At 56.9% G+C, this 26015-nt stretch overlaps 3 protein-coding genes across 3 annotated transcripts in view; 1 reads left to right on the plus strand and 2 right to left on the minus strand.

Annotated features, from left to right (window-relative positions):
* FAM168A (family with sequence similarity 168 member A) overlaps window positions 1-9894 on the plus strand; it is a 214454-nt gene extending 204560 nt beyond the window's left edge. Inside the window, exons 7-9 of the mRNA XM_050915401.1 lie at window positions 1143-1317; window positions 2945-3075; window positions 4397-9894. Of these exons, the coding sequence (XP_050771358.1) occupies window positions 1143-1317; window positions 2945-3057 (288 nt within the window). The 3' untranslated portion in view covers window positions 3058-3075; window positions 4397-9894. The remainder of the gene's footprint in view (window positions 1-1142; window positions 1318-2944; window positions 3076-4396) is intronic.
* Window positions 9895-10625: 731 nt separating this feature from the next.
* RELT (RELT TNF receptor) lies at window positions 10626-21742 on the minus strand. Its single transcript, XM_050912201.1, has 11 exons — window positions 21708-21742; window positions 17635-17692; window positions 15936-16025; window positions 15677-15831; window positions 15494-15579; window positions 14983-15225; window positions 14720-14800; window positions 14534-14618; window positions 14233-14421; window positions 14017-14140; window positions 10626-10765 (listed from the first exon to the last, which is right to left on the minus strand). The coding sequence occupies exons 1-11, from the start codon at window positions 21740-21742 to the stop codon at window positions 10727-10729; spliced, it is 1185 nt and encodes a 394-aa protein (XP_050768158.1). The 3' UTR covers window positions 10626-10726.
* A 758-nt stretch (window positions 21743-22500) lies between these two features.
* ARHGEF17 (Rho guanine nucleotide exchange factor 17) overlaps window positions 22501-26015 on the minus strand; it is a 39022-nt gene continuing 35507 nt past the window's right edge. Inside the window, exons 16-21 of the mRNA XM_050890942.1 lie at window positions 25905-25991; window positions 25729-25796; window positions 25214-25362; window positions 24948-25122; window positions 24110-24352; window positions 22501-23103 (exon numbers count right to left, since the gene is read on the minus strand). Of these exons, the coding sequence (XP_050746899.1) occupies window positions 22913-23103; window positions 24110-24352; window positions 24948-25122; window positions 25214-25362; window positions 25729-25796; window positions 25905-25991 (913 nt within the window). The 3' untranslated portion in view covers window positions 22501-22912. The remainder of the gene's footprint in view (window positions 23104-24109; window positions 24353-24947; window positions 25123-25213; window positions 25363-25728; window positions 25797-25904; window positions 25992-26015) is intronic.

The raw sequence follows: 26015 nt of genomic DNA on the forward strand, positions 1-26015 counted from the left end.
AGAAAGAAGTAATTTAATAGTTCACCTGCATCTCCTTCTCCCCTTAATCCATACCTTCAGAGGTTCTCTAACGGCTTTCACTAATGCACGATAAAATCTCCCTTCATTGTTTTAAACCCCCTCATCTTTCTGACCGTCCCTGGTTTGCAGGTACCGGCGGTGTCCCTGCCTGTCCCAGGGACGGCAGTTCTCTCCCTTGCGCCGCTCACGTTTCAGGCCCTTCATTATTTTGGATGTGGAGCTTTTTCTGTTGGCTCCTTCCTTTTATTCCCACCCGTCCTTCCCCTCTTGTTTCAAGACCTCCTGGGTCTCAGCAGCCTGGATTTCAGAGCCCTTCTGTCTCTCTTTGGAAACCCAAGAAGACGACACACTTCCTGGCCCCAAGCAAGCACCTTGGGATCAGCGAGAGCCATGGCTTCTCCGTTTCTTCCATCTCTTGTTCATTTTCTACACCAGCAGCCAAAGTCTTTTGAGTCCAGGCCCCATTTCATCCTACCAGAGCAGCACTGTTTATCCCTGACGAGCTGACTCTCCGACCCGTGATGCTGATCCCCCTCCCAGTCCCGTTGCCTTCATCCATCCCGGGGACCATCCCACGTGTCCCCAGGTTCAGCTTCATCCTTTGCTTGTCCGGGTCTCCAGGCACAGGAGCTTGCTCATGGGAAGGACCAGCCCTTTGGCAGTGCTTGAACGACGTCCCATGGGCAGCTCTTTGTACCAGCAGCTACGCGTGACGCCTGCTTGTCTTAATATTGCTTCTGCAACACATCTGGAGGAGCTGAGGGCTTGAAGTCTCGAAGTGAAGGACTGTCACAGTGGAGCCGCTCCGGGCTCGTGATACAGGCTGGGCTTGGGAACCTCCTGTGTCCCATCTGGTCCAGGGGGTAGGTGTGGGGCTGTGCTGCCGCAGCCGGCAGGACCGGCCCCGACAGCATCACTGCTCACTCCGTAGCGGGATCTACAGTCGCAGCTGATGTAATTCCTCGCTGACAGCACGGTCTGTGTTACCGGGCTGACACCCACTGCACACAGAGCTGGTGATTGCCTCTAAATAAAACACTGGGCTTCAAGTCACTGCTTTGGCTTGTGCTTTCCGTCGAATGAGAAAGACGATGGTGGTTTTTTTTTCCCTTCTCAAACAGGGAGCTTATTATACCCAGCCAGTGTACGCGGCACAGCCTCACGTTATCCATCACACCACCGTGGTTCAGCCCAACAGCATCCCATCGGCCATCTATCCGGCCCCGGTCGCTGCGCCCAGGACCAACGGTGTGGCCATGGGGATGGTCGCTGGGACCACCATGGCAATGTCAGCAGGTAAGAAGGAAAATCTTTCCATGTTCTGAGCCATAGTTTCATCTCTCGGGTGGGACATATCCAAACAACTGGTGCAGGAGACTTGTCCTGGATGAAAAACTCTCTCTGCATCCCACGTGCTGCCTGCAGCCTTGCAGGGTGTATCCGGCAAGTGGCTGCAGAAGCGCCTTGCACACAGCTAATTGCAGCTTCGTCTGCTAGTTTTGCTTGCTGGTTACCGCTCCTTTGCAGGCAAAAATCAATTCATTTGCTCCTGATACTCATCACACTCAGTTTTTAGGTTAGCAGAGGAGACCTTTCGTTTGGCTCACTCTAGAGGGACGCACTCTTGCATCCTTAAATATATTATTCTTTCCTCTGTCTGTTCCATAAGTAGAGGAATAACCAGGTTTGTCCATCTTCAAATACTGTTGTATTTCTATCCTCAAGTTCCTTTTTTAGGATACTTATGGTCTTGCATTCGTTTGACGAAATGAACATTAACCTTGGTTTATGTATCCCAAAACCTCTGCATTTTATGTGCAGGATTGCTTCAAACTGCAATTAATTGATAGCACATTAAGTAAGGATATGGGTTGGTTTTATTTTTTCCAAAGCCTGTATTTCTCTCATTAACAATTCTTCGGATTGTATATTGAACTGTGCCAAGAAACGCATCATTCATCCTTTTGCATCTGCATTAGCTGTGAAATAGGACTCTGTTATGGGACGCAATCCCTGGTGCAAGCAGAGATATTGCAGCCTGGGTATGACAAGAACCACTCTGAGAGATTTACCGTTGCTTATACTGAGAAGTGGATAGATGTAATTAATGCACGTGGGATGTCTTAAAATTTCAGGAGTAGCATTTGTAGAGAGAGACCCAGAAACTGAGAAGTTGTTGCAAGCACCCAGTTACTCCCAGAACAGAGTAGTTTGAGGCTGTATTCTCCCTCGCCACGTCTGCTGAAGGCACCCTGCAAATTCTCACCTAAAATCCCTCTGCGTATCAGCTGCAGACTAAAAGAAAAGAGGCTGCACCGGGCAAGTCCTTCTGCTTCGTTGCTGGGAGAGGATCGCTCCTTCTGCTGCATCCCAAGGCTCTTGGCTCTGTGGGTTTAAATAAAGCAAAAGAGCTCCCCTGCCCTTGGGAGATGAGTGGCAAAGCTCATCTTATTTTTCCCTGGAAGGTCTGGGTTTTTTCTCATCTCCTTTTGCAACCCTCATCCCTTCCAGTTTGGTCCTTAGATGTTTCAGATCGCTGCAGTGATCTGCTGTTGCAATTTAGCCCGGTGCCTTCAGCAGGTGGAAGATGTCAGCAGGTTAGTGGCTAGCTCTGCTGCTGGTCTTTAGGGACAAGGAAAATTGGAAAAAGATGAGTTAAGGGCCAAAAGTAGCATGGAAAATATGCTGGAGTTTCAGGTGGGTTTATTCCGTTCATGGTGCTGGCTGATACCAGCCGCGTGAGTCAAACACCTTCGATTCAGGTCTCATGGGCAGAATAGTATTTGGGAGAAATGAAGAAGAAAAAAAAGGCAGCTGATGCTGTGCCTGCCCCTCGGATGCGGTCTGCAGCACCGTACCCTCGGCGTTCCGCTCCCCTGATGGAGCTCTCCTCCTCGCTAAATATTTCTCCGTGCCGTTGCAGGAACTTTGTTGACCACCCCACAACACACCGCCATCGGAGCACATCCAGTTTCCGTGCCAACGTACAGGGCTCAAGGAACCCCCACCTACAGCTACGTACCTCCACACTGGTAAACCCACTGGCCAATTCATGTAAGTACTGCCTTTGCAGGTCTTGCTCTGCCCTTGTCGATTAATCAGCCACCGAGCACTGCCATTGCTTCTCTCCTTCCTACAAAGCTGCTGAATCCCTTTGTCCGGGCGATGCTTTGACTCCAGAAGAGCCATTTAGCACTGCTCCCCGGCAGGGACAGCGGCACAGCATGCTGTCATGGGGCTACGGAGGGTGTTGTTAGCAAAGCACGGCGCACCTTGACCTTACATCTTGCTGCTCGGTGTGTGCAAGGCTTTACCAGTGACCTCAGTGGCATCCAGCTGCTCCGAGTGCAACTGGGCACTGTGAGGGTGGGAATTTTCATGCTTTAAGGTTTTGGGATGCATCACGCTCTTTCATAGAATCACAGAATGGTTTGGGTTGGAAGGGACCTTAAAGACCATCAAGTTCCACCCCCTGCCATGGGCAGGGACACCTTCCTCTAGATCAGGTTGCTCAAAGCCCCATCCAGCCTGGCCTTGAACACTTCCAGGGATGGGGCATCCGCAGCTTCTCTGGGCAACCTGTGCCAGTGCCTCACCACCCTCATCGTAAAGAATTTCTTCCTAATAGCTAACCTAAATCTACCCTCTTTTGGTTTAAAACCATTACCCCTCATCCTATCGCTACACTCCCTGATAAAGAAACCCTCCCTGTCTTTCATATCACTTGAATATGTGGGTTTTTCCCTGCTAAAACGTGCTGGGAGATCGTCCTGTTCATTAGCACCGGGGTTGCGTGCAGCTGCCTGCACCCTGCCTGTTCATTAGCACCGGGGTTGCGTGCAGCTGCCCGCACCCTGCCTGTTCATTAGCACCGGGGTTGCGTGCAGCTGCCTGCAACCGGCTGCAGGTCCGTGTCCTGCTCAGGATCCCAGAAATCCCAGGTGCTTCTTTAAACGCCTTCTCCGAGTTGCTGGAACCCTTGGTCCATCATGCCCAATTAAGGGGCAACGCAGCTGATGGGAGCACATGATGCTGCGCGGGGAGGCAGCGTAGATCTCATCTGAAATCTCTCCTTGCTGCCTACATTACGCTGGGCTCATCCTGCCCATGACAAATCGTTGTGCAATTAGCAGAGACCATCCCATCCACGTATTTTTAATCCTGTGCATTGGATCCCACCGGTGAGCTGCTGCTTTCTCAGCTCCGGGCCCAAGAAATTGCCCGCAGAGCGGCGCGAGGGATGGTTAAATCCCGTATGCGTCAGCTATACGTGCTGCACGCGGTGCAGGGGTGCAGAGGAGAGGAGAACAGCCCTGTCTGATCCTGCACCGCTTGCTTCTAACTCCTTGTTTTTAATATGTTTGCTCTTTTCCAGATCCGGAGTCAAACATTGTATGCAACTACACAAGTCTTACATCGGTGCTGTGGCCGCTGTACTGCAGCACCTCGTCTGTTTGCAAGAACAAAAGAAAAAAAAAAAAAAGTGCAAGGGTCACTTTATGCATTCTTTAGTGGTTTTTGTAAAAGCTGCTTTTTCTAATCTTCTGCCTCTTTTTTTTTTCCCACCCCCTCTCCCCCTTCCTCCTCCCCAACCCACATAAATTGTGTAACACACATACTGACACTGAGCAATAGTAAAGTTCTCTCTTTGGTCCTATCATTTGAAAGCTCAGAATATTCACTTTTCCAGCATTGCCCAGCTGAGTGGTGCAAAGATCCCCCACTTCTTGTTTGTTTGGGTTCTTTTTTTGTTATTTTTTCTGTTGTCGTTGTTGTTGACGAGAGCCTAGATTTTCTTTGGCTAGTAAGAGTGGTTGGTGTTCAGGGTACTACGTGAAAAGCACAGCGCTGGTAGGCAGGCTTATTCGGATTTGGTTTGGGTATTTTTAGTTGAATAATATAAATTATTTAACCTTCCATAACATATTACAAGAAAATTGGTGTCTTCCAGATAGCTGTCGTGATAGATTATAAATGCATTATCTGCAGTGAAATTCTGAACTCATCCCTTCTTTTGTAGGAGTAAGAGAATATAAATATAATTAGCGACGTAACACACTTGTCTTAGGAAGTAGGAGGACTGGTCACCATCGGGTCTTTGGTCTGCTTTTTCCAACTGGGCAAACGGATCTTGCGTGATGGGAAGAGAGCAGCGGAGAGACGCGTGCCCTGGTAGCATCTTGCACCTCTTGGGAAAACGAGATGCTCCCCATCAGCCATGTCCTGGGGCTGCGTGAGGGAGAAGGCAGCTCCTTCCTTGCATGGCTACCGTTTGCAGGCAGAGATGTGCCGGGCGGCTGTTGAAGGAAGCAAGGAGATGTCCAAGGGTTGGTCTGAAGAGCTTCACCAGGTCCAAGGAATAGTCTGAAGAGCTTCTCCAGGTCCAAGGGTTGGTCTGAAGAGCTTCTCCAGGTCCAGGGGTTGGTCTGAAGAGCTTCTCCAGAGTCTAGTGGTGTGGGAAAAGAGGGCGGCTGGTTGATGGAGAAGAGTCTTCGAGGCAGGGCAAGGGGAAAAACGGGTGGCTTCACCTTGCACCCATGTTGCTGGCAGGGCTGAGACCAAACTGCAACACTTCTGTGGCAATCAAGGTGCCCCCTCATTCTTTGGGTTACAGCTGGGCTCAGAGACTTCCAGGAGAAATGTTCATCCAAGCACAAATCCCAGCACCACAGAGAAAGGCCGGAGAGGGGGATGATGTCCGGCTGCTCTGCTTGGCGAGTGGGGAGAAGTGGGAGGGAAGAGGAAGCAATAGCAATAAACATGTCGCCTTCCTCACGGGAAGGCACCTGAGAAAAGGCAAGAGCAAGGAAGGTGATCCACAGTTGACGTGGACCGGGCTGGGAGACAACAGGCACGCAGAGGCTGTGGGCGTCGGGGTAATTTCTTGGGGTTTTGGCTTACCCCAGGGTGCGAGGACATGAAGCTGACTGCGGCCAGTGACATCCCACCTCGGGGTGTCCAAGTAGAGCAATAAGTTGTCTCGAGGGCAGCAGAGAGAGAGTTCGTATTTGCAGACAATGCTTGCGGCCGGTTTATTTTTAAATCCTTATCACTAAACCCAGCATAGAAACAAGGTTCTTCTTCTTTTTTCTTTTCCTAAGACAAAAACATCGTTGGGTTTTGATTTTTCCCTCAAGCGTGCCAAAAGAATTACGTTCACCCGGCAGCGTGTTTGCAACTCTCACATCTCTTGGCCTCCGAGGGTGTCACAACGGACCAAATCCAGAGCCTTTAAAGCGGTCAGGTTAGGAGACGTGGATGGGAATCCCTCCCACCACTGCCTGGCATGGGTTTCCAAGCCATGTGTGGTGTTGAGTCAGTGCCCAGATGTCTCTGTTGGTTGCTCTGCTTTGGTCATGCCTGGATCACATCTCCAGATGGAGGTGAGGGCAGTGGAGACCAACACTGGAGGGTCACCTTGACCGGGACATGGTGGTGTAGAGGTCAGACTGGAGGGTCTTTCAGAAGAGCACGATGACCAGTTGTTGGCACCTGGGTGAGACCTCCTTGCTCTTGGTGGTGTCTCCCAGCTTGGCTTCTGCTGCCGTGGGGAGGAGCTACTGGGGCTCCTTCCCATGAACATGGTCCAAATGGGGAGAAACAAGCTTAGGGACCCAAGAGGACTTTTCCTACCACTGGTTGGTCCCAGGTGGTTTGTCAGGTCTGGTGTTGGTGCCGGCGCTTCTGTATGGGGGTCATTTGGTTGGTTCTGCTGGTTTTAAAGGAAAGCTAGCAAAGCTCTGGTTGACCTTCCCAACCTCAAGGGGAAACAAAGTGGGTGAAGACTGAACACCAGTGCTGTGGGGTGGGGAAGGTGGATTTCTCCTGTGTAGTACTTTGGGTTGCACTTTGGGTTCGTATAAAAGGAAAAGAGAAGGGAAAAAAAAAAAAAAAAAGAGTGAATAATCAGAGGGTTAGCTTGGTGTTCAGCTTGGCGAAGCCAAGGGTTAGCACGTAAAGAGCAACGGGACATTTGGAAAGAACAATACTACATCGTCCTTCCACTGTTTGTAGCACGCTACAGTTAAACCTGGGCCAAAAAAAAAACCAAACCAATAGATCACAGGAATTGAAGACCTCTCAAATACCCTTTTTTGCTCTCACTGTTGACTTCATGTTATGTATTAGGAGCTGTCCGTCAGCGTTGAAACACGTAGGATAGAGTAAGCTCTAGGCAACGTAACGGCACTACAATTTGCAGGGTCCAATGAGCTTTGTTATCACAGCCCGGGCTCTGCAGAGGAGGACCTTTCCCAGCAGACACTGTCCTGCCACTGCCCTAGGCACCCTTCACCCTTAACTGCTTTAGGAACGACTGCTAAAATTTTGGCCCACGGCTAGGAAGGAGATGCTAGGCTTTCTCCTGAAAGGAAAGAAAACACTGAAGGTGGGGTAGAAAGCTCCAGGAGCTCAGCATGGAGGATCACCCAGTCTTACCGCTAGTGAGATCTGACATGAGGCGGTTTAGTTTTAATTTCTTCGCTTGGATCAACAGCAGCTCTGATGCTCCTCAGCCCGTTATGCCCAGGCAGAAATACTCATTAACTCAACCAGGGTGTGAAGAGGTGAAATATTCGCCGTCTGTTGGGCGAGAGGCTTTGGTGAGCATGTTTGGCAACCGGTGTTGGGTTTAGGCTTGGACCACTGCGTGGCTCCAGGGCCACCACGTGGCTCCGGGGCCACCACATGGCTCCAGGCTTGGGTAGCTCCTTCCCAAGGTGGCTTCATTGGGCTGTGGTGGTGGGGAGATGCTCCCTGCTACCACATGGGGATGTGGGGCTTGATGCCCCCCCCGGCTCATGCCAGCAGTGACCTGCAGCCCTGTCCCCTTCCCCGTGGAGGGACGTGGTTTTTCGGATGGATGGAAGGATGGGAGAAAAGCCCATGATCCCAAGCCCTTTCCTTGGCCAAGTCATGGCTTAAGTGAAGGTCCTGGGGAGGTCGCAGCCTGGTGGAGGACTCCCTTGGGGGGGGAACACTGCTGGGGGCCACCAGCTTCTCAAATATTTCACTCCAGCAAAGCTTTGCCGACGTCGGTTACAGAAAAGGGTTTCCCACGGTGAAGGATCACACTGGGCGTTAGCGGGGAAGAGCAGGAGGGGTTAAACCATCCTTAGAGGCCAGCAAAGTGTCTCGGAGATTAGAATTCCAGCTAAAGAGGAAGGAAAATAACTCTCAAACCGCTGTTATGACCATTAACCCATCCCTGCCGTTATCTTTGCTTTAAAACACGAGCTGCAATGCAAAATTTAGGGAGGGGGGAGGAAAAAGGCGTATTAATAGTGGTGGTGGCCCCCAACCCGAGCGAGCCCCTTGGAGCCTGTACCCATCACGCCTCCAAGCGGCTGAACCCTCCGGGCGAGGATTTGCTCCTGTATTTTATGAATAATAATAACCACCCAGTCCAGCTTTTTTTGCAGTTTCAAGATGTAATTACCGTGAAGTGTTATTTAAGGGGTTTGTTTTAATGATGGATGTTTCAGAGTATCAGGTTTCCCCCCCCCCCCCCCCCAGCCGCCGGCATCTCGCTGAACACGGTCCTTCCCGGAGAGACCCCCCCCTGCCCTTTGCCATCCCCTCCCTTCCCTCCTGCATCCCGGGGGGCGGATGCATCCCCGCAGGGGATTTGGGATGATGCGGTCCCCGGCCGGAGGGTGTGAAATTGGGTCTTGCTTTCTTAGAGGGAGAAAAACCACATTTGGGGCTTTATTTTTGATAGGAAAACCCGACCAGCCGACAATAGCAATAAGAGCCGCTGGATACCCCTAAGTCCAGGTTTTTTGGGGTTTTTTTTTCAATTGTCAATATTTTCAGGCCCTCCATCTATTGTTCCCGAAACGCGACAACCTTCTGCCCATCTTCCCTTCGCTTTGCCACAAGTGCCGGGCTGGCTCCTGAGCCCATCGGGCTGCCGGTAGGATCAGGCTCCAGATATTTTCTCTGTCGTGTGCTAGCATTCCCATAGGGAAAAAAGGAAAATAAAGCCTGTTAAGGAGCTTGGGAGGGAGGAGAGCTTGGAAAAGGCGTTTTTCCGGCGTGTTGCACCGTGGCATTTATAGATTCACCGGTAATTGGGTAAAATAGCCTGTTACGGGGATGTTTGCAAAGCAGGAATAGCAAAATATGGGGTTTAACGGCAGCAATTCCCGGCTGGAAACGCTCAGTCGTGCTGTTTGTAGGGAAAAATCCTGATGCACCTGCAGCCTTGCTGCATCTTCCTGCGAGGGATGGAGCTGGGGGAGCTGGGTTTTTGCCGGGCTGAAGGGGGTTCAGGATCAGGGTGCTGGGCCGGGAGAGGTTTGTAGGGTCGGCAGCCATCGGGAAGCACGGCGAGGAAGGGAAAATGAGACAGCGGGGTGCAGGATCGCACCCAAACCCTCCCATTCCCCTAGCACGGAGCAAAACCCGCGCCGGGCTCCTACCCCTCTGTCTATGTAATTAATTTTTTAATTCATTTCGACCACCAGGCCGGCTCATTTTTAAATCTTATTGGACCTCTTAAGCAAAAATAAATTAAAAAAAACAACCCAAAACAAGAAAATAAAATGTAAACCCAAGAGGAACCATGTCTTCCAAGTCTAAGTCTCAAAGGTGTGTAGGGAACATGGCCTTGAGCTGATGCCCTGGGAAGCCCCACAGCCTCGGTTTGTCCATCTGAAGCGTCAATTTGGGGTTGGTTTTGGTTTTGGTTTTTTTTTCCCCCCATTTGTTTTCTGTTCTGGTTTTGGTTCTGAAGATCAGGTCGTGATCTCCCCGACAGATTTCAGCCAAGAGTTTGTAACTGTACGATATTTACTGTAAGATGTAGAACATTCGATAACTATTAAAATGTTTCCAAAAAAAAAAAATTAAATAAATAAATAAAAGAGCCCGAGCGGGTTTGGTGGTTGGTTTTTTTGGTGCGGTGATGCGGTGGAGAAGTGAACGGGACCAAGCCGTAAACCCGTTTCTAGGTTGAGGGTGGAGCTTGATGGTCTCCAACCCAACCTTGGGTGGGTTGTCCCACTGACCCCAACGTGGCCAAGCCAACGTGATCCTCTAGAAACAGCTCCTTTGGAAAGTGGAGTGTGTGATCTTCACGGTGAGCAGAACATCACCACCACGTTCTCCTGGGCTGATTGAGACTTTGGATAGAGGAGATGTAGATGCAGGAGACCGGCTTTGGCCAGAGCAATCCATGCCTCGGTTGGGTTGTTGGTAAGGTGGGAGTTGTCCCATGATCCAGAGACTGTCATTAGCCTGCGATGTTGAGCGTGGGCACCTGGTGATGCAGGGAAATCAAGAGCTCATGACGTTCCTGGAGAGGCTTCAGTTCAACAGACCCAGAAGGTGACCATGAAATGGCATCCTGGCCACGCGACGTCCTCTGTTGCGTGGTGCCTCCAATGGAGCTGTGCTTCGGCGTCACGGCTCCCGGAGATGCTCTCCATAAGGCCACCACACCACGGCCACCACCACGGGCATCGTGGCTCCTGGAGACGCTCTCCCTCAGGCCACCACGCCGTGGCCACCACTGGACCTCGGGGACAGGGAATCCTCCTCACCAGCTGGGCAAGACGTTGGATTTGCCGTGCTGCCGGTGGACACCTTGGTGACAGGAGCAGAAGCCAAGCTGCCACCTCCAGCACTTCATGGCTCCAAGCGGGACTGGCTTTCACACGGTGCCCAACGTCCTCCGTCCCCCGCCATGGGGTCTTTGTGGGTGTCACCGTCCCCCCGAGGCAGCCCCCAGGTCCGGTGCCAGCTGTGGAGGACAAGGGGTGGACCACGTCTCCGGGTGAGGCTGGATCGGGCCCTTTGCACCACCCAAAGGTGGCAGGAGCCACTCGGCGTCGCTCCCTGGGCCAGCGGCCACGGTGACTGTCACTACCCAGGGACATCCCGTGTTGGGGGGGGGACAACTCCTCCTGCTAAGGGCAGCCACCCAGGTTGTCCCCGCACCCCCGGGGGTCCCCACCCGCAGCAGCTGGTCCAGGCCCCCCCTAAGGATGCTGAGGCCCTGCAGGATTTGGCCACGGGCTCAGCAGGGTCAAGGTGTCCCCAAATGACTGGGGACAGCCCAAGGTGAGGGGACACGGTGTCCAGGATGGCCCCTCAGGGTGCTGGGGGGGGGGGGGCTGCAGTGAACGCTGACCATCGCTGTCACGAGCTGGGCGGGCTCAGCTGGGCAGAGGGGAAGGCAGGGCAGGCAGCTGCCCGACCTCGCGTCCCCATGGGCTGGCAGGCTGTAATCAGCCTGGGCAGGGTGCAGCGCCTGGGGTGGTGGGCACCCATGGGTGCTGCACCCAGCTCTGGGTGTGGGGGGTGTAAACAGGGCCATGGAGGGGTGCCTGGGAGGGAGGGGGGTGCTCGTGTGTGTGTGCACATGCATGTGCGTGCACACTTACAGAGCTCCGTGTGCAAGTGTGCGTGCATTCGCACGCGTGCGTGACTGCACACCTGTGTGTGCATGTACATATATGCGTGTGCACACGTGTATGCATGCAGAGGTGGGTTTGCATGTGCATTTATGCACGTTTGTCCATGTGTATGTGCATGTGCGGCGGTGTGTGAACGGGTGCACGTGTGCACGTGCCTGTGTGTGCACACGCCTGTGTGTGCATGTGCCTGTGTGTGCACACTTACAGAGTTCCATGTGCAAGTGTGGGTGTGTTGGCATGCGTGTGTGACTGCATACGTGTGCGTGCATGCACATATGTGGATGTGCACACATGTATGCATGCAGAGGAGGGTTTGCATGTGCACATGTACGTGTTCATCCATGCATATGTTTGTATGTGCAGCGGTGTGTGAACAGGCGTCATGTGCACATGTCTGTGTGTGTATGCACACAGAGAGCTCCATGTGCATGTTTGCATGCATGTAGGACTGCATACGTGTGTGTGCATGTATATACGTGCATGCATGCAGAGGTGAGTTTGTATGTGCATTTAAGCACGTGTTTGTCCGTACATATGTGGGTACGTGTGCAGTGGTGTGTGAACGGGTGCATGTGTGCACATCTCTGTGTGCGTGTGTGCATGTGTACGCACACTTACAGAGCTCCATATACAAGTGTGCGTCTGTTTGCATATGTGTGTGACTGCATAAATGTGTGTGCATGTACGTAGGTGCATGTGCACACGTGTATGTGTGCAGAGGTGGGTTTGCATGTGCATTTATGCAAATGTGTGTCCATGCATATGTGTATGTGCACGTGCGGCAGTGTGTGAACAGGTGCACGTGTGCACATCTATGTGTGCACACACACATGTATGCACTCTTACAGAGCTCCACGTGCAAGTGTGGGTGTGTTTGCACGTGTGTGCATGTGCAGACATTTATGTATGTGTGCAGAGGTGGGTTTGCACGTGCACGTTTGTGCAGGTTTGTGTGCATGTGCAGCAGCGTGTGAACGGGTGTTGCGTGCACATCTCTGCGTGTGCATGTGCACACATGTATGTGTGCAGAGGTGGGCTTGCATGTGCACATGCACGTGTTCATCCATGCATATGTTTGCATGTGCAGCGGTGTGTGAACAGGTGGTGTGTGCACATCTGTGTGTGTGTATGCACACTTATAGAGCTCCATGTGTGTTTGCAGGCATGTAGGACTGCATACGCATGTTTGCATGGCAGAGGTGGGTTTGCATGTGCATTTATGCACATGTTCATCTGTGCATATGTGTGTGTAGATGTGCAGCAGTATATGAATGGGTGCATGTTTGCACACACGTGTATGCACACTTACAGAGCTCCATGTGCAAGTGTGGGCATGTTTGCATGTGTGCATGACTGCATACATGTGTGTGCATGTACATAGGTGCATGTGTTTATGTATGTGTGCAGAAGTGGGTTTGCATATGCATTTGTGCACGTCATTCCATGCATATGTGTGTGTGCATGTGCAGCAGGGTGTGAACAAGTGCATGTGTATGCATCTGTATGTGTGTATACACTTACAGAGCTCCAAGTGTGTGTTTGCATGCGTGTGTAACTGCATACATGTCTGTGCATGTACATACATGCATGTGCACACGTGTATGTGTGCAGAGGTGGGTGTGCATGTGTTCATCGGTGCACGTGTGTGTGTGTGCATGTGCAGTGATGTGCGCACATCTATATAGGTGCGCGGGCGCACATTTGCATGCACGCACATATACATTTCCACGCACAGGCGCTCGTGGCTGCCAGCGTGGCCACGTGCAGCAGCGCCTGTTGCGGGGGGGGATGGACGCACGCGTGTGCGAGGGCGCGTGTGCCCGTGCAGCTGCCCGTGAGTCACCCCGGCCCCCCCCGGCCGTGTCACCCCGTGCCAGGCCCTGCCGCGAGCCCGCAGCGCCCTGCGGCGTGTGACACCCCCTCCGCGCGTCCCAGTTTATGCATGACTATAGGGGGGTGCGCATAGGTGCATGCACGTATATAAGTGCACGTACACATATGCATAGCCTTTTGTGCATATATGGGTGTATGACTATACATGTAAGTGTATGCAAATGTGTTGTATAGGGGTGTATGGGCATTTGCATACGTGCTTTTAGCCTGCTATAGGGGTGTATATAGGTGTAGCTGTATGTGAGCGTGCAGATACATAGGGGACAGGGGTATATTAAAGCGCTGCCTGCTGCAGAACACCCCAGGGGCCACCAGCGCCGTGCCTCTGCGGCACCCCCTTGCACCAGCACCCACCCTGGCACCCCCATCAGCACCCACTCCACAACCCGCTATAGCCCCTTAAACGCGGGGGTTGGGAGGGAAGGCGGGGGGGGGGGGAAACACCCTCACCCAACCCCTTCAGGCTCAGTTTTTAAAGTATTTTTTTAAGCCTCCCAGCTGCTGGAAGAGGCTTGGGGGTGAGGGCCTGCGCTAGCTCACAAATCACCGGATGCCCTCATTAGGCTTCAGAGTTAACGCTCTATCCTCCAACCTCCTAAAGCCCCATTTTTTCCCGCCAGGAAGGACCACCACCCCCCCCCCCCCAGGGGCTCCCCACCACCCTCCCTCCGCACCCCCTCACCTCGAGGGGGCCATCGGTGCTTTTCAACCACGGGGGCCGCATCCCGCTACCGACGGGGAGGGGACCGCGGGGGGGTTCACCCCCCACCTCGCTCCTCATCTCGGGGATCCGCGACACCCGAAACCTGTTGGAGGGGGCATCCCATCAGCTTGTCCCCACCCTGGGGGGGGTGTAAGGTGGGGGGGGTGGGGGGGTGGAGGGGGCATCCCTGCTTACCTGCCGACGGAGAGGATGGTCACCTCACTGGGACGACCCCCGGGTTTGGGGACCTTGGTGGCGCTGAGCGATGGCAGCACCTCCGGCCACTTCTTCTGGCTGCAGCGGGCGCACGGGGCCGGACCTTGCACCGTGTGGAGGTGCTGCTGGTGCCGGCAGGCGGGGGGAAACTGAGGCAGGAGGTGCAGCCTGGGAAGTCGGGGACGGGGCGGGGGGGGAAAGATGCCATCAGCATGGGGTTGGTCCCACCATGGGGGGGTCCTCGGTGCAGCCTTGGGGGGTGGGGGGTGGGGTGTCTTACTTATTCAGGGGGGTGCAGTCTGGTGGTGGCATCAGCTGTTGGCCGTGATGCTCCTTTAGCAGCTCCTCCAGCGCCGCGGCGTTTTCTATGGGTGGGGGGACACCAAGGTGGTGGTGGGGGTGCCACAGGGGTTCAGCCCATGTCACCACCCCCCCCCCCCCCCCCCCCCAGGGAACCCCCCCTGACCTTTCTTCTCGGTGATCAACCGCACCAGCACCCCGATGGTGTCCTCGTTGGCGTCCTCCAGCTGGTAGATGGAGCTGGGACCTGGAAGCAGAAGTTTGGGGGGGACTCAGTGATGGGGGATAAACCACCCCCCCACCCCCCCCCCGCCAAGGATGAGCAGGATGCCCTGGGACAACGAGGACCAGAAGCCACGGGAACGGGCTGAGCGAGGCGAAATGGATGTTGGATCACCGAAAGGTGCCCGTGGCACAACCGGGGCTCACCGGTGCCGCCGGGCTGGGGCTCCTTGCTGGCGGTGCAGTGGTAACCCTTCTTCTTCAACAGGTTACAGACCAGGATGCCCAACAACCCCATGGCGCAGAAGACCGGGACGATGGTCAGCACGGCCGCCTGCGCCGCCGCCGCCGCCTCCTCCTCCTCCTCTTCCTCACCCATCAGGGTCACTCGTGTCCCGTTGGTCCCCACTGCCCGGCCCGGTGTTTCGGGGCTGCGGGCTCGCCGCCGGCCTGGGGGGAGGCACCGGGTCAGCCTCGGAGAAGGGTTTTGTTGGGATTAAATCCCGTTTTCCCCAGGAGCCCCGGTGCAGGGTTGGCCCCCAGGGAAGCAGAAGCCACTCGTGTCATGAGCGGAGATGTTCTCAGCCGCCCCATCCCAGCAGGACGTCATGCCTCGTCTCAAGGGGGACGCATCCTGCGGCGTCCCCGGGGCGAACGCCGGCACAAGCTCTTTCAGCACCCACGAAACTGGGGTGACACCTCCAGCCCAAGCACCCACCTGGGCACCCCGGGGTGCTGCGGGGAGCAGCGGCGCAGGGCAGGCACCGGCCCCGGGGCTCCCTCTCCCCTTCAGGGCTGTAAAACCTGCGGGGTGGGAGGGGAGGGTCAGGATACGGCCCACGAGCGGCATCGGGGCTGGGGGTTTGCAGCATCCCCCCCCGCCTCCCCAAGCTGGGCTCACCCCGGCAGGCAGGCTCCGCAGCGGCTGTCGGTCACCGCTGTCCCCGGTTCCACCAGGATCCTGTTCCCGGCCCGGCAGCGGGTATGAGCAGAGCAGGATACGTCCCCCGGTGAGAAAGTGCCGGGGGGACAAGCTCGGCACATCCCCACCGGACCCTGCACCGAGCCGCACGCCTGCACGGAGGGAAAGGGAGGCGAGCGATGGCCGGATCCTGCACCTTCCCTCCGGGGTGGATGTGCCGCGGGTGGGCACGGCTTACCCCGGCGGGCTCCTCTCCGGGTGGGCATCCCGGCGTCCCGTGCTCCCGGGGACCACAGCTCCCGGCCCCCGTGCCGGGTCCGCTCAGCACCTGCGGGAGAAGCAGAGAGCAGTGCTCAGCACCGGCTGCTCCGGCTCTCCCGCTGCTCCCAGGCCTGTGCCGGCGGCGATGCGGCTCCGGTGCGGGTGATGTGGCAGAGGTGAAGCCATCACTAGTGATGGGTGACGGATGCAAATCCGCTACACGCACCATGGCAGATGCAAACCCATCGCCAGCAATGGGATGGATGCAAAAGTCATTGCATGCACCGTGGCGGACGTCAACCTGTCACAAGTGACGTGATGGGTGCGACCCCCATCGCATGCACCGTGGCGGGTGCAACCCCATTGCGTGATGGATGCAAACCCATTGCACGCGCCATCGCAGATGCAAACCCATTGTACGCGCAGTGGTGGATGCCAGCGTGTCACAAGTGATGCGATGGGTGCAATCTTATTGCATGCACTGCAGCCAACGTAAACCCACCATCAGTGACACGATGGATGCAAACCCATCACCTGCACCGTGGTGGGTGCAAACTCATTGCATGCACCGTGGCAGGTGCCGACCTGTCACAAGCGATGCGACGGGTGCAATCCCCCTGCATGCACCACGGCAGATGCAAACCCATCACGAGCGACAGGATGGATGCAAACCCACCGCACGCCCCACGGTGGATGCAAACCCATTGCGTGCACCATGGTGGATGTCATCCCGTCACAAGTGATGCAATGGACGCAGACCTGTTGCATGCACCGTGCTGGCTGCAAACCCATCACACAACGGATGCAAACCCATCGCATCTGCCGTGATAGATACAAACCCATCATCAATGGCACGACGGGTGCATACCCGTTGCATGCGCAACAGCAGATGCAAACCCATCACAAGTTACATGATGGATGCAAACCCATCGCATGCACCGTGGCGGATGCAAACCCAGCGCGTGATGGATGCAAACCCATTGCACGTGCCGTGGCGGATGCAAACCCATCACCACTGACATGATGGACAGAAACCCATCACGTGCACCATGGCCAACACAAACCCATCACCAGCAACACGACGGATCCAAACGCGTTGCGTGCACCGTGGCGGATACCAACCTGTCACGAGGGACGTGACGGATGCAATCCCACTGCATGCACCGATGCAAACGCATGGCCAGCGACGTGATGGAGGCAGCCCCATCACACGCACCACGACGGGCGCAAACCCATCGCCAGTGACACGATGGTGGCAAACTCGCCGCGGCCGATGCAAACCCATCGCGACCCTCGCTCAGGCCAAGCCGCCCCGAGGGAGCGGCCCCAGCCCCTGGGGTACCCGCACGGCCCATCCCAAGAGCATCTCCCAGACGTGGGACAACACGGTGGCCCCAGGGGGAGCAGCAAGGGAGAAGCCGCATTCCCTATCAGCCCCTGCCCTGGAAGAAGCTTTGACAAAGGAGAGGAAAGGAGGAAGAAGAATTTTTTTGGGGGAAAAAAAAACCCTTCGACCCAAACTGAGCATCTCCCCGGGGCTAAGCTGCTGCAAGAAACATTTTGGGGTGCCCTATTGCGGCTACGGGGGGGGGCGATGCTGGGATGGGTTTGAGCATCGGAGGAGCCGAAAGTAGAGATGCAGAGGGATGAGATGGGATGGACGAGGCCGTACTCACCCCCAGGACGGTGACGAGCCACCAGCGCATCCCGCTCCTCTTCATCGCCGGGGGAGACCTGCCCGAAGGGGAGCACCGGGGTCACCATCCGGGAAAAATCCCGGTGGAGAAGCGATTTGGGGGCCCTATTCCCTCCATGGGGATGCTCCAAGGCATCTGCCTAAAATATCCCTGCAGCAGTAGTCCTCCACCATCCCCCAAAAAGTTTTATTAGAGGTTTCATGGGATGCCTGGCATCACCCCCTTCCCTTGCAGATCCTGACTCCATCCCAAATCGGAGAGGGACCAACCCTGCAACGGAGTCAGGACCAGCCGTGCAAGGAGCAGGGGAAAGAGCAGATGATGCTAAACACCATTAAATAAAGGGTTTTCCTGCTCCGGAGGAAATCCTTATGCATCTACCACAAGGAAATGAAGTCACTAAGCAAATAAATATATTTAAATAAATAATAATAAAAAAAAAATCAAGGAAAACAAAAGGTGTTTCCCACAGGCTCATCCCCCCTCTTCGGGCTCAGCAATTAATTGTTAAAAGTAAAATAAATGCTGACAGCACAGGCGAAGGGAAGAAAAAATAAACAAAAAATAACCCAAACCCGGATCCAGCCTCCGCCGCCCGCATGGAAATTCCCCCGGTCGTCACGGTCCCGTGAGAGCCACGCCAGAGCTTCGTTACAGCCTTTGCCTGACGAGTTTCTCCTAATTAGCGGCCAGCATCGTGGGTCTGAGACGCAGCTAATTAAACTCGGGAGGGGAGATGCTGGGGGGCGAGCGGGGCAGAGCTGGGTAATTATAGGACGTGGGTTGGGACACGATGGCACGGCCCAAAACGAGCATCCTCCATGCTCCAGTTCCTCCCAGTAGCTCCCAGTAAGGGAGCACCCCATCAGGGTGCTAGCATGAAGCCAACCAGCCCTTCTCCCCTTCTGAGGAGCTGCACCCCCAAACCAAAAGCACCATCCATGCCAAGCTGGGACCCCATGATTTTGGGGGGGGGCTGAGCCAGCTGCCACCATCGCCCTGGCCAGCCTGAGCCCCACCACATCCCACCTCCCCGCTAAGCATCGTCCCAGGGCGATGGCATCCCGCAGGGATACCTCCCGAATCCCCCTGGGACTTGGGATGTGCCCCTCGATCGCAGAGGGAGGGTGAAACCAGTGCAAGCCCTCCACCCTGTAAGCCAGCACTAATAAAACTCGAGTTTAAGCCTAAGGTGAAACATTTTAATCCTTCGGGGCGGTGGTATTTAAGCCTTTGATAGCAGCACCTTAGGGACACCCCCGAGATGTTTGGGGTGCTGCTCTGCTGGGGAAGGAGCGGTGATGGCCTTGGAAGGGGACGGGCAGGTCCCACCGTGGCTGGGGGACCATGAGCGGTGGCCGAGCGATGCCACGGGCCGGCAGAGCCCGCGCATCCCGGGTTCCCGGAGCATCCTGGCTCATCATTCCAAGACAAACAGATTTAAACCCCACCAGGAACAGGGCTGGCCCCAGGTAAAGCAGATCTAAGGCCAAGCTTAATCCAAGGATTAAGGACGTCCCTCAGAGGACCAAGACTCTGCCATGGGGATGCAGGAGGTACAAGGACCAGAAGTTGCCACGTCCTGGTTGTCACCGGAGCTTTGCCTAATCACGGCCACCCCAGGACTCAGCACCCATTTTTGGGGGCAGCTCAGGGACATCCCAGGTGGGGATGGGGGATGCAGGCACGAACCCGCAGCCGGTGATGGTGGGATGCCCGGCTGCCCCGGCATGGCGGAGAAAAGCCCTGAAGCTCCCGGGGGAAACTTAAAAACAACGTAATTTGTCCCCTAAGAACCAGAGGAAACCAAAAAATTTGTCCCCTAAGAACCAGAGGAAACCAAAAAATAACCCCACCGGCTGCTTTTTGGGGACACCCCAACCTCCACCAGCCCCATACCCCACTTGGCCGCTGCATCGATGCAAACACACCGGGGAAGGCAACTTGGTTTTGGTACCCCCCCCCGCCCAAATCCCAACGGATCACACAAGCCGTTTATTCCCAGCCCTCCCTTAATACAGCCCGGAATCCAAGGCTGCCCACCGGGATTCCAGCGAGGGCTTCCCCTCCCTATGGGGGAACAGGGTTTCGGCCGATGGCTCCTGCAGATAAATGGGGGGAAAAAAAAAGGAGGAATTCTTCAGAAACACTTTGGGGAACAGTTCCTGGAGGCAGCTTGGGATAAGGGGGGGACTGTCTGCCAGACGGAGCGAAATTCAGCGTTATCGCATTCCCCCCGCAGCCCCCAATTCCCCGGGCCCCATCAGAGCTGTGGGAACAACCAACCCATGGCAAAAATGCGGTATTAAAGTCAAATGATCCCAGCGGCATCGCTGTCACGCAAAGCCCAGGCAGCGGCACGCTCCAGCCCCGCTTTGGGGTGCAGCCCCTCACCGCAGCATCCCAGCTGATGCGGGTATTTGGCTGGGAGCCCTGTGATTTTCCAGCTCCGGCAAAAAAAAACCAAAACAAACCAAAACCCGAGACAGCTCCTATCTCTTTTTTTCCAGGCAGCTGCTGCCGAGTTTTTCTCTTAACCTACTTTTTCCCCTCTCTCCACCCTTTATTTTAACCTACATTCGCTCTGCAGCAGCCGGAGCCAGCGCCGGCGTCTCCAACCACTGCACCCCACTTCAGGCAGCACCAAGGCAAAGCTCCCCCCCATGTCCTGCTTAGGGATAGGCAATAAAACCCCCCACCCTTTTTTATTGCAAACAGGGGGCCCAGCACCCCAAAAAGCACCAGGGTCCCCCCTCCCTTGCATAGCCCGAACCTCCAGCAACCCCAAACCCAGACCCCCCCCCCCCAGGGGGGAATAACCCTTTAAGGCGACGTAACCCGAGCCCCCCCCAACTCGGAATAAACCCCCTCCCACCGGGCAGAGGGGGGGTAACCCGGCTGGGGGTGCCCCTTACCTGCCCCCCCACACTACGGGGCCGCCGGGCTCCCCTCGGGGCCGCCCCGCCGAGCGCGCCTGCTCCTTATGAATGAACCAGCCGGCGCGCTACTCCCGCACGCCCCGCCCCTTTCGCCAACGTCACGCGGCGGGGCTCCACCCCTTCCCCGCACTTCACCGCCCCCTCCCCCCGTGCGTCAGCTCTGCGCGCTCGGCGGCTCCGCCCCCCTCCCCGTCCCGCGGACAGCGCCGCCTGGCGGTCGCGGCGGGAACTGCGGGCGGCTCCGGGGGTGGGGGGTGGGGTGGGATTTGGGGGTGCTGGGCTTTATCCCAGCCGCGGAGGAGGTTTTGGGGGCGGAAACGGGAAAAACGGGATCGCGGTGGGGTTTTGCCGACCGAGCAGGAAATTTAAAAAAAAAAAAAATAAGGATTTTTTGCGCCACATGGGCTCGCAGCGGGGCGCTCCGCAGGGGCACCCATGGGTGCTGCACCCCGCTTTCCTGCTTCCCCTGCAGCGCACCCCATCTCGGCCTCGCCCCCGCCCCCAGGGGACAGTTTTCCCCCGCTGGGGACACCCCCCGTTGCAGCCAGGCCTGGTGTTCCCTCCGTGCCCTCCCCGGTGCTCCCCCGGGGGGGCTGGCGGGGTGACGTGGGGGTCCCCAGGACGGTGTCCCCCCCCTTTCCAGCTGTTTGTCCGTCTGTCATCCCTGGGGGACACCCAGGGAGTGGGACACATCCCGATGCTCCGTGGCACGAGGGAGGAATTCCCCCCCCCCCCAATATCCTCCTCGGGGTTATCCGGGAGGGATTAACTGCACCCCAGTAGCGGGAAGGGTTTCTTCCTCCCACCGGGGTCTTCATCGCAGCCGGCACCACTGGGTGATGTCCCCGGTGATGCCGATGGGTGCTGGGTCCCCCCCCGCCTGCGCCCGTCCTCGCCACCCCCCCATGAGGCGAAGGAGGAGACCACGCCGGCTTTGTTCTGACACGGGTGACCTTTAATGACAAAGAACCCCCAAAGTGACGGAAATTCCCCCCCTCCCCTTCCCAAAATATCCTCATCTTCCCAATTATAACATAACCCCCCTTCCCCGCCCTGCCCCGGGATGGACGGATGGACAGATGGACGTGGGACGGCAGCATCCGCGTCACTCACCGGGCTGGCGTGGGGATGGAGACGCCCGGGTTCATCCCCGCCACCGCAGTTGTCACCTCTCCCATGGGGACAACTGGGGTGCCAAGGTCTGCGAGCACCGGCCTCGCCTGGACCCTGGGGTGAAAGCAGGAAAATGAGGGGAAAAAAAGGGCAAACGGGGGGGGTTTGGGTCCGGGAAAGTCTCATTTTTAGGGTCCCGACTGCCGTCACCCCAATTTAGGGGTGGGGGGACATCCCTGGTGTCTGGGGATGAAGATGATGCTCGTTCTCATCCAGAAGATGCTTCGAACGTTGGTGGTGGCTTCACCCCGCTCCCCCAGGCTGTGAAATCCCATGGGAATCACGGACATGGAGGGGGACACCCCAATTTCCCGTGTCCCCCCCCCCCACCCATCAGCTCCCCCCTCCACCAGCATCCCTGCGTGGTCCAGCTCCATCAGTAGGGTCCAGCTCTGCCTCGGGGCGAGGAACCGGGAAGTTTTTAATCCCCCAACTCTGGAGCAGAGGGACCGGCAGCGATGTGACGATGCGCCTGACCCCCCCACACCCCCCCACACCCCCCAAAATAAATAAGGATGTTTATATATATATAATATATATATATTTAAAACAGACGAACAAACAAACAGAGCTATCTGGGTGCTGGCGATGGAGCGAGCGGGTTAGCGGGAGGCCCAGGGCGGGGGGGGACACCGCGGGTGTATTGTCCCTGGGGTGGTCCCGCGGCGTGGCCAGGGGTCCCGGGGGAAGAGGGGGGGGGTGACAGCGCCATGACACCCCCCCCCCTCACCCCGAAGCAGGCACACACAAAACCGGAGAGCAAGGCAGGTTCCTGGCTGTACGGCATCCTCCGGCCGGTCCCCAGGGATGCTCGTTAACGCCTTCCTCCTTCGTTAGCGCCTTCCCAAGCAAACGCATCCCCCCTCCCCATCTTCTCCACGCCCCGAAAGCGTTGTGTGTGTGTCCCCCCCCCCTCCGAGTCCGGTGCGGTGGCCGGGGGACAGCGGGGGGGAGGACCGGGGCTCATCCCCCCCCAACCCCGGGCACACAGAGAGCAGCCGGGTTGGAGATGAGAGGCGCTTGGGGTGGGGGGCGGCGGGGAGGGGGGGTCAGAACCTCCCCCCCCCGCCCCACTGCATATAGGGGGGGGCCAGCACCCCTCATTCCTCGCCGGGATGGCCCCGGGGTGGGGGGGCTGGGGCCGTTCATGCTCTCCAGAGGAGGAGGTGGTTGGTGCTGTCGTCTCGGCCCACTGTCTCGCTGCTGCTGGTCAGGCGGAAATCCTCGTAGCCGTCCCCGCCGCTGATCACCAGCATCTTGGGTTTGGAGAGGGTGAGGGCGGGGGCGCGGGGGCGCGATGGGTCTCGTTTCTCTGCCTCGCTCGGCTTCTCGGCCCCTGCCAAGCGCAGAACGCCAGCGGGCTGTCAGATCACCCCCGGGGTTCCCCTGTTCCCCAGCAGCATCCCAGCAGCATCATCCCAGCATCCTCCCACCAGCATCATTCTAGCGTCATCCCACCAGTGTCATCCCAGCATCCTCCCACCAGCATCCTCCCAGCAGCATCCCACCAGCAGCATCCCACCAGCAGCATCCCACTAGCAGCATCCCAGCAGCATCACCCCAGCAGCATCCCACCATTATCCCACCAGCATCCCACCAGCAGCATCCCAGCAGCATCACCCCAGCATCATCCCACCAACATTATCTCAGCATCATCCCACAAGTATCATCCCACCAGCAGCATCCCACCAGCAGCATCCCATCAACATTATCTCAGCATCATCCCACCAGTATCATCCCACCAGTATCATCCCACCAGTATCATCCCACCGGCAGCATCCCACCAGCAGCATCCCACCAGCAGCATCCCAGCATCCTCCCAACATCACCACCACTTTCCCAAGTGCCACATCTTGGCCCCAAAAAACCCCATCCCATCCCCAAATAGCCCCTCCCACCCCAAATTAGCCCTCCCACCCCAAATTAGCCCCGCCTACACAATTAGCTCCTCCCACTCAAATTAGTACCTCCCCCCCCCCCCAAATCACTCCCTCCCCATCCCACCCCAACTTTGGGGACAGTTCGGGTGAGACTCAGCACATGGCTTTCCCTTGGCTTTTCCCCATGGGAATTAGGGTCTCCCAGGGAAATTTGGGGTCACTCGAGTGATCCCCCAAGTCCTGGAGGGGGGGGTAGCACCCAATTTCCCCCCACCCTAATTTTTCTCCCTGGATTTTAACAAGGCAAGGATGGAGCGGGGACTGCGGTGACCACATTTCAAGGCTATTCCCGGTTATCCGCCAGCGGGATGGTGTTCCCAGCCCCGTCAAAAACATCCACTCCTCCCGGAGCAGGTCAGGATTGGGCCCCCCCCCCCCCACCCCCCCAATCATCCCACCTACCCGTCTCCCTCGGCAATGGGAAGAGGACGTCGAAGCCGTCGGGCAGCTCGATGGCGGTGAGGAAGCGGACGTGGCCGGTGTGACCCTGGGAGAGCCCCACCAACGCCGGGGCCGCCTTGGCCGAGACGGCGAGGGTCAGTACCACGCCGGCGCTGGTCCCGATCCACAGCAAGTCCTTGCACGCCAGGAGAGCCGTGATCCGCAGGCAGGCTGCCTTGTGCTGCCGGATAATGGCATCCGAGCCTGTCGAGCATCCCAGCCGTCAGCATTTTACCCTGCCCGCCACGGGGTTGTGAACCTCGCCGATGCCACCGGTCTCTGTTCCCGGGGGTATCTGCGGCATGTGGGACATGGGGGAGGGACCCCGCAACCCCCTTGGCGGGTATAAAGCACCCCGGGGTGCTGTCAGATTGGGCTGCCTGATTTTGGGATTATGCAGATACCCAGGGGTGCCCTATTCCTGCGTGGGATTATGCAGGCACCCAGGGGATTCCCTGTTTCTGCACGGGATTATCCATCTGCCCAAGGGTTTCCCTATTTCCCCGTGGGATTATGCAGGCACCCAGGGGACTCCCTGTTTCTGCACGGGATTATCCATCTGCCCAGGGGTTTCCCTATTTCCCCGCGGGATTATGCAGCTGCATAACACCGAGGACGAACCCCACGAGCATGACAAGTCTGGTTTCCTTCCCCAAAACTGGTCGGGATGCAGGAGAGATTCAATTTCCCAGCACTGGATGCCACGGGGCATCGCATTTTCAAGGTAGACGATGGGCACGGGTACCCACTGGAGACAGCGATAGGTACCCACCGGAGACCTGCCACCGGTGGGACTTACCGGCGAGCATCTTGTGTACCGGGGGGGTGATATCCGCTTCGGCCAACTGCTCGTAGCTGGTGGCGTGGTAAAGCCGGACCTGGGCGCTGCTCTGCAGCGCGACCCACACGCCGGTCCCCGCGCTCACCATGCAGGTGACGCTGCGCCCGCCGTCCTGTCCCACCTGGAGCGTGTGCTGCGGGTGACAGAGAGGCGGCGACGCCACCGATGATGCCACCGATGCCCATCACCGCCCCCCCCCGACCTCCCACCATCGCCCGCCGTACCTCTTGCGCCAACGTGGCGGTGTTGAGGACGATGACCCGGTTTTGGCAGCCGCACCAGAGCTTCCCTGCCACCGCCACCATCTTGGTGATGGGGCTCCCCGGCGAGCCCAGGGACAGGGACTTGGAGTTTTGGGGGTCCCAGAAGCGGCCTGTGAGGGTGGTGGGAGTGGGGTGGGTAGTTAAAGCATCCCCAAAAAACCCCGTCTTGACCCGGCCGATGGGATGTGGTGGCTGGAAATGCCCGTCTTCAGGTCCCCCATCAGAAGGGACATGAGCTGATGTCCCCAGGGGATGCCAGCGGCAGGCAGAGGGTGCACGCCTCCACCTGGCGCTGATTTTGGGGTCTTCAGCATCCCTTGAGGAATGTCCCTTCCCTTCCTGCGGTGGCAGGGAAGCCGCCAGCACCCCGAGCATCCCTCCCCAGGGGGCTGCCCAAGCCACCCACTCAACAGCCACCACTTTGGGGCTGCATTTAACCCCGCCAGTGCCTCTCGATGTCCCCGATCCGGCCTCACCTGCCTCCCGCTGGTAGGCAACGAGCTCCCCGTTGGCCAACGACACGAAAACCTGGTTATCCAGGTACCTGCCGGGAGAAAAACCCTTTGACAACCAGCTGCAGAGCCCTGCTCAGCCACCCCAAACCACCCTGCTATGGACATCCCGGAGCTGAAAATCCCCTTTCCCCACTTACAAGATGCACATGACGGCAGCGGCGTGTTGCATCTTCATGCTGTTCTTCCTGTTCCGGATGTTGTCCGAGGACTGGTACACATGGATGCTGCAGGAGAAGAGCAAAGCTTGA

The sequence above is a fragment of the Gymnogyps californianus genome, chromosome 1, assembly GCF_018139145.2.
Source record: "Gymnogyps californianus isolate 813 chromosome 1, ASM1813914v2, whole genome shotgun sequence".
Taxonomy (NCBI): domain Eukaryota; kingdom Metazoa; phylum Chordata; class Aves; order Accipitriformes; family Cathartidae; genus Gymnogyps; species Gymnogyps californianus.

Bases quoted from the DNA above. Each gene is read 5' to 3' on its own strand.
- RELT (XM_050912201.1), bottom strand. From the start codon at position 21,742: ATGAACCCGGGCGTCTCCATCCCCACGCCAGCCCG. The intron at 15,832-15,935 runs GTAAGCCGTGCC...GGCTCGGTGCAG, and splicing joins CCGGAGAGGAGCCCGCCGGG to GGTCCGGTGGGGATGTGCCG. The intron at 14,422-14,533 runs GTAAGACACCCC...CCGACTTCCCAG, and splicing joins GACTGCACCCCCCTGAATAA to GCTGCACCTCCTGCCTCAGT.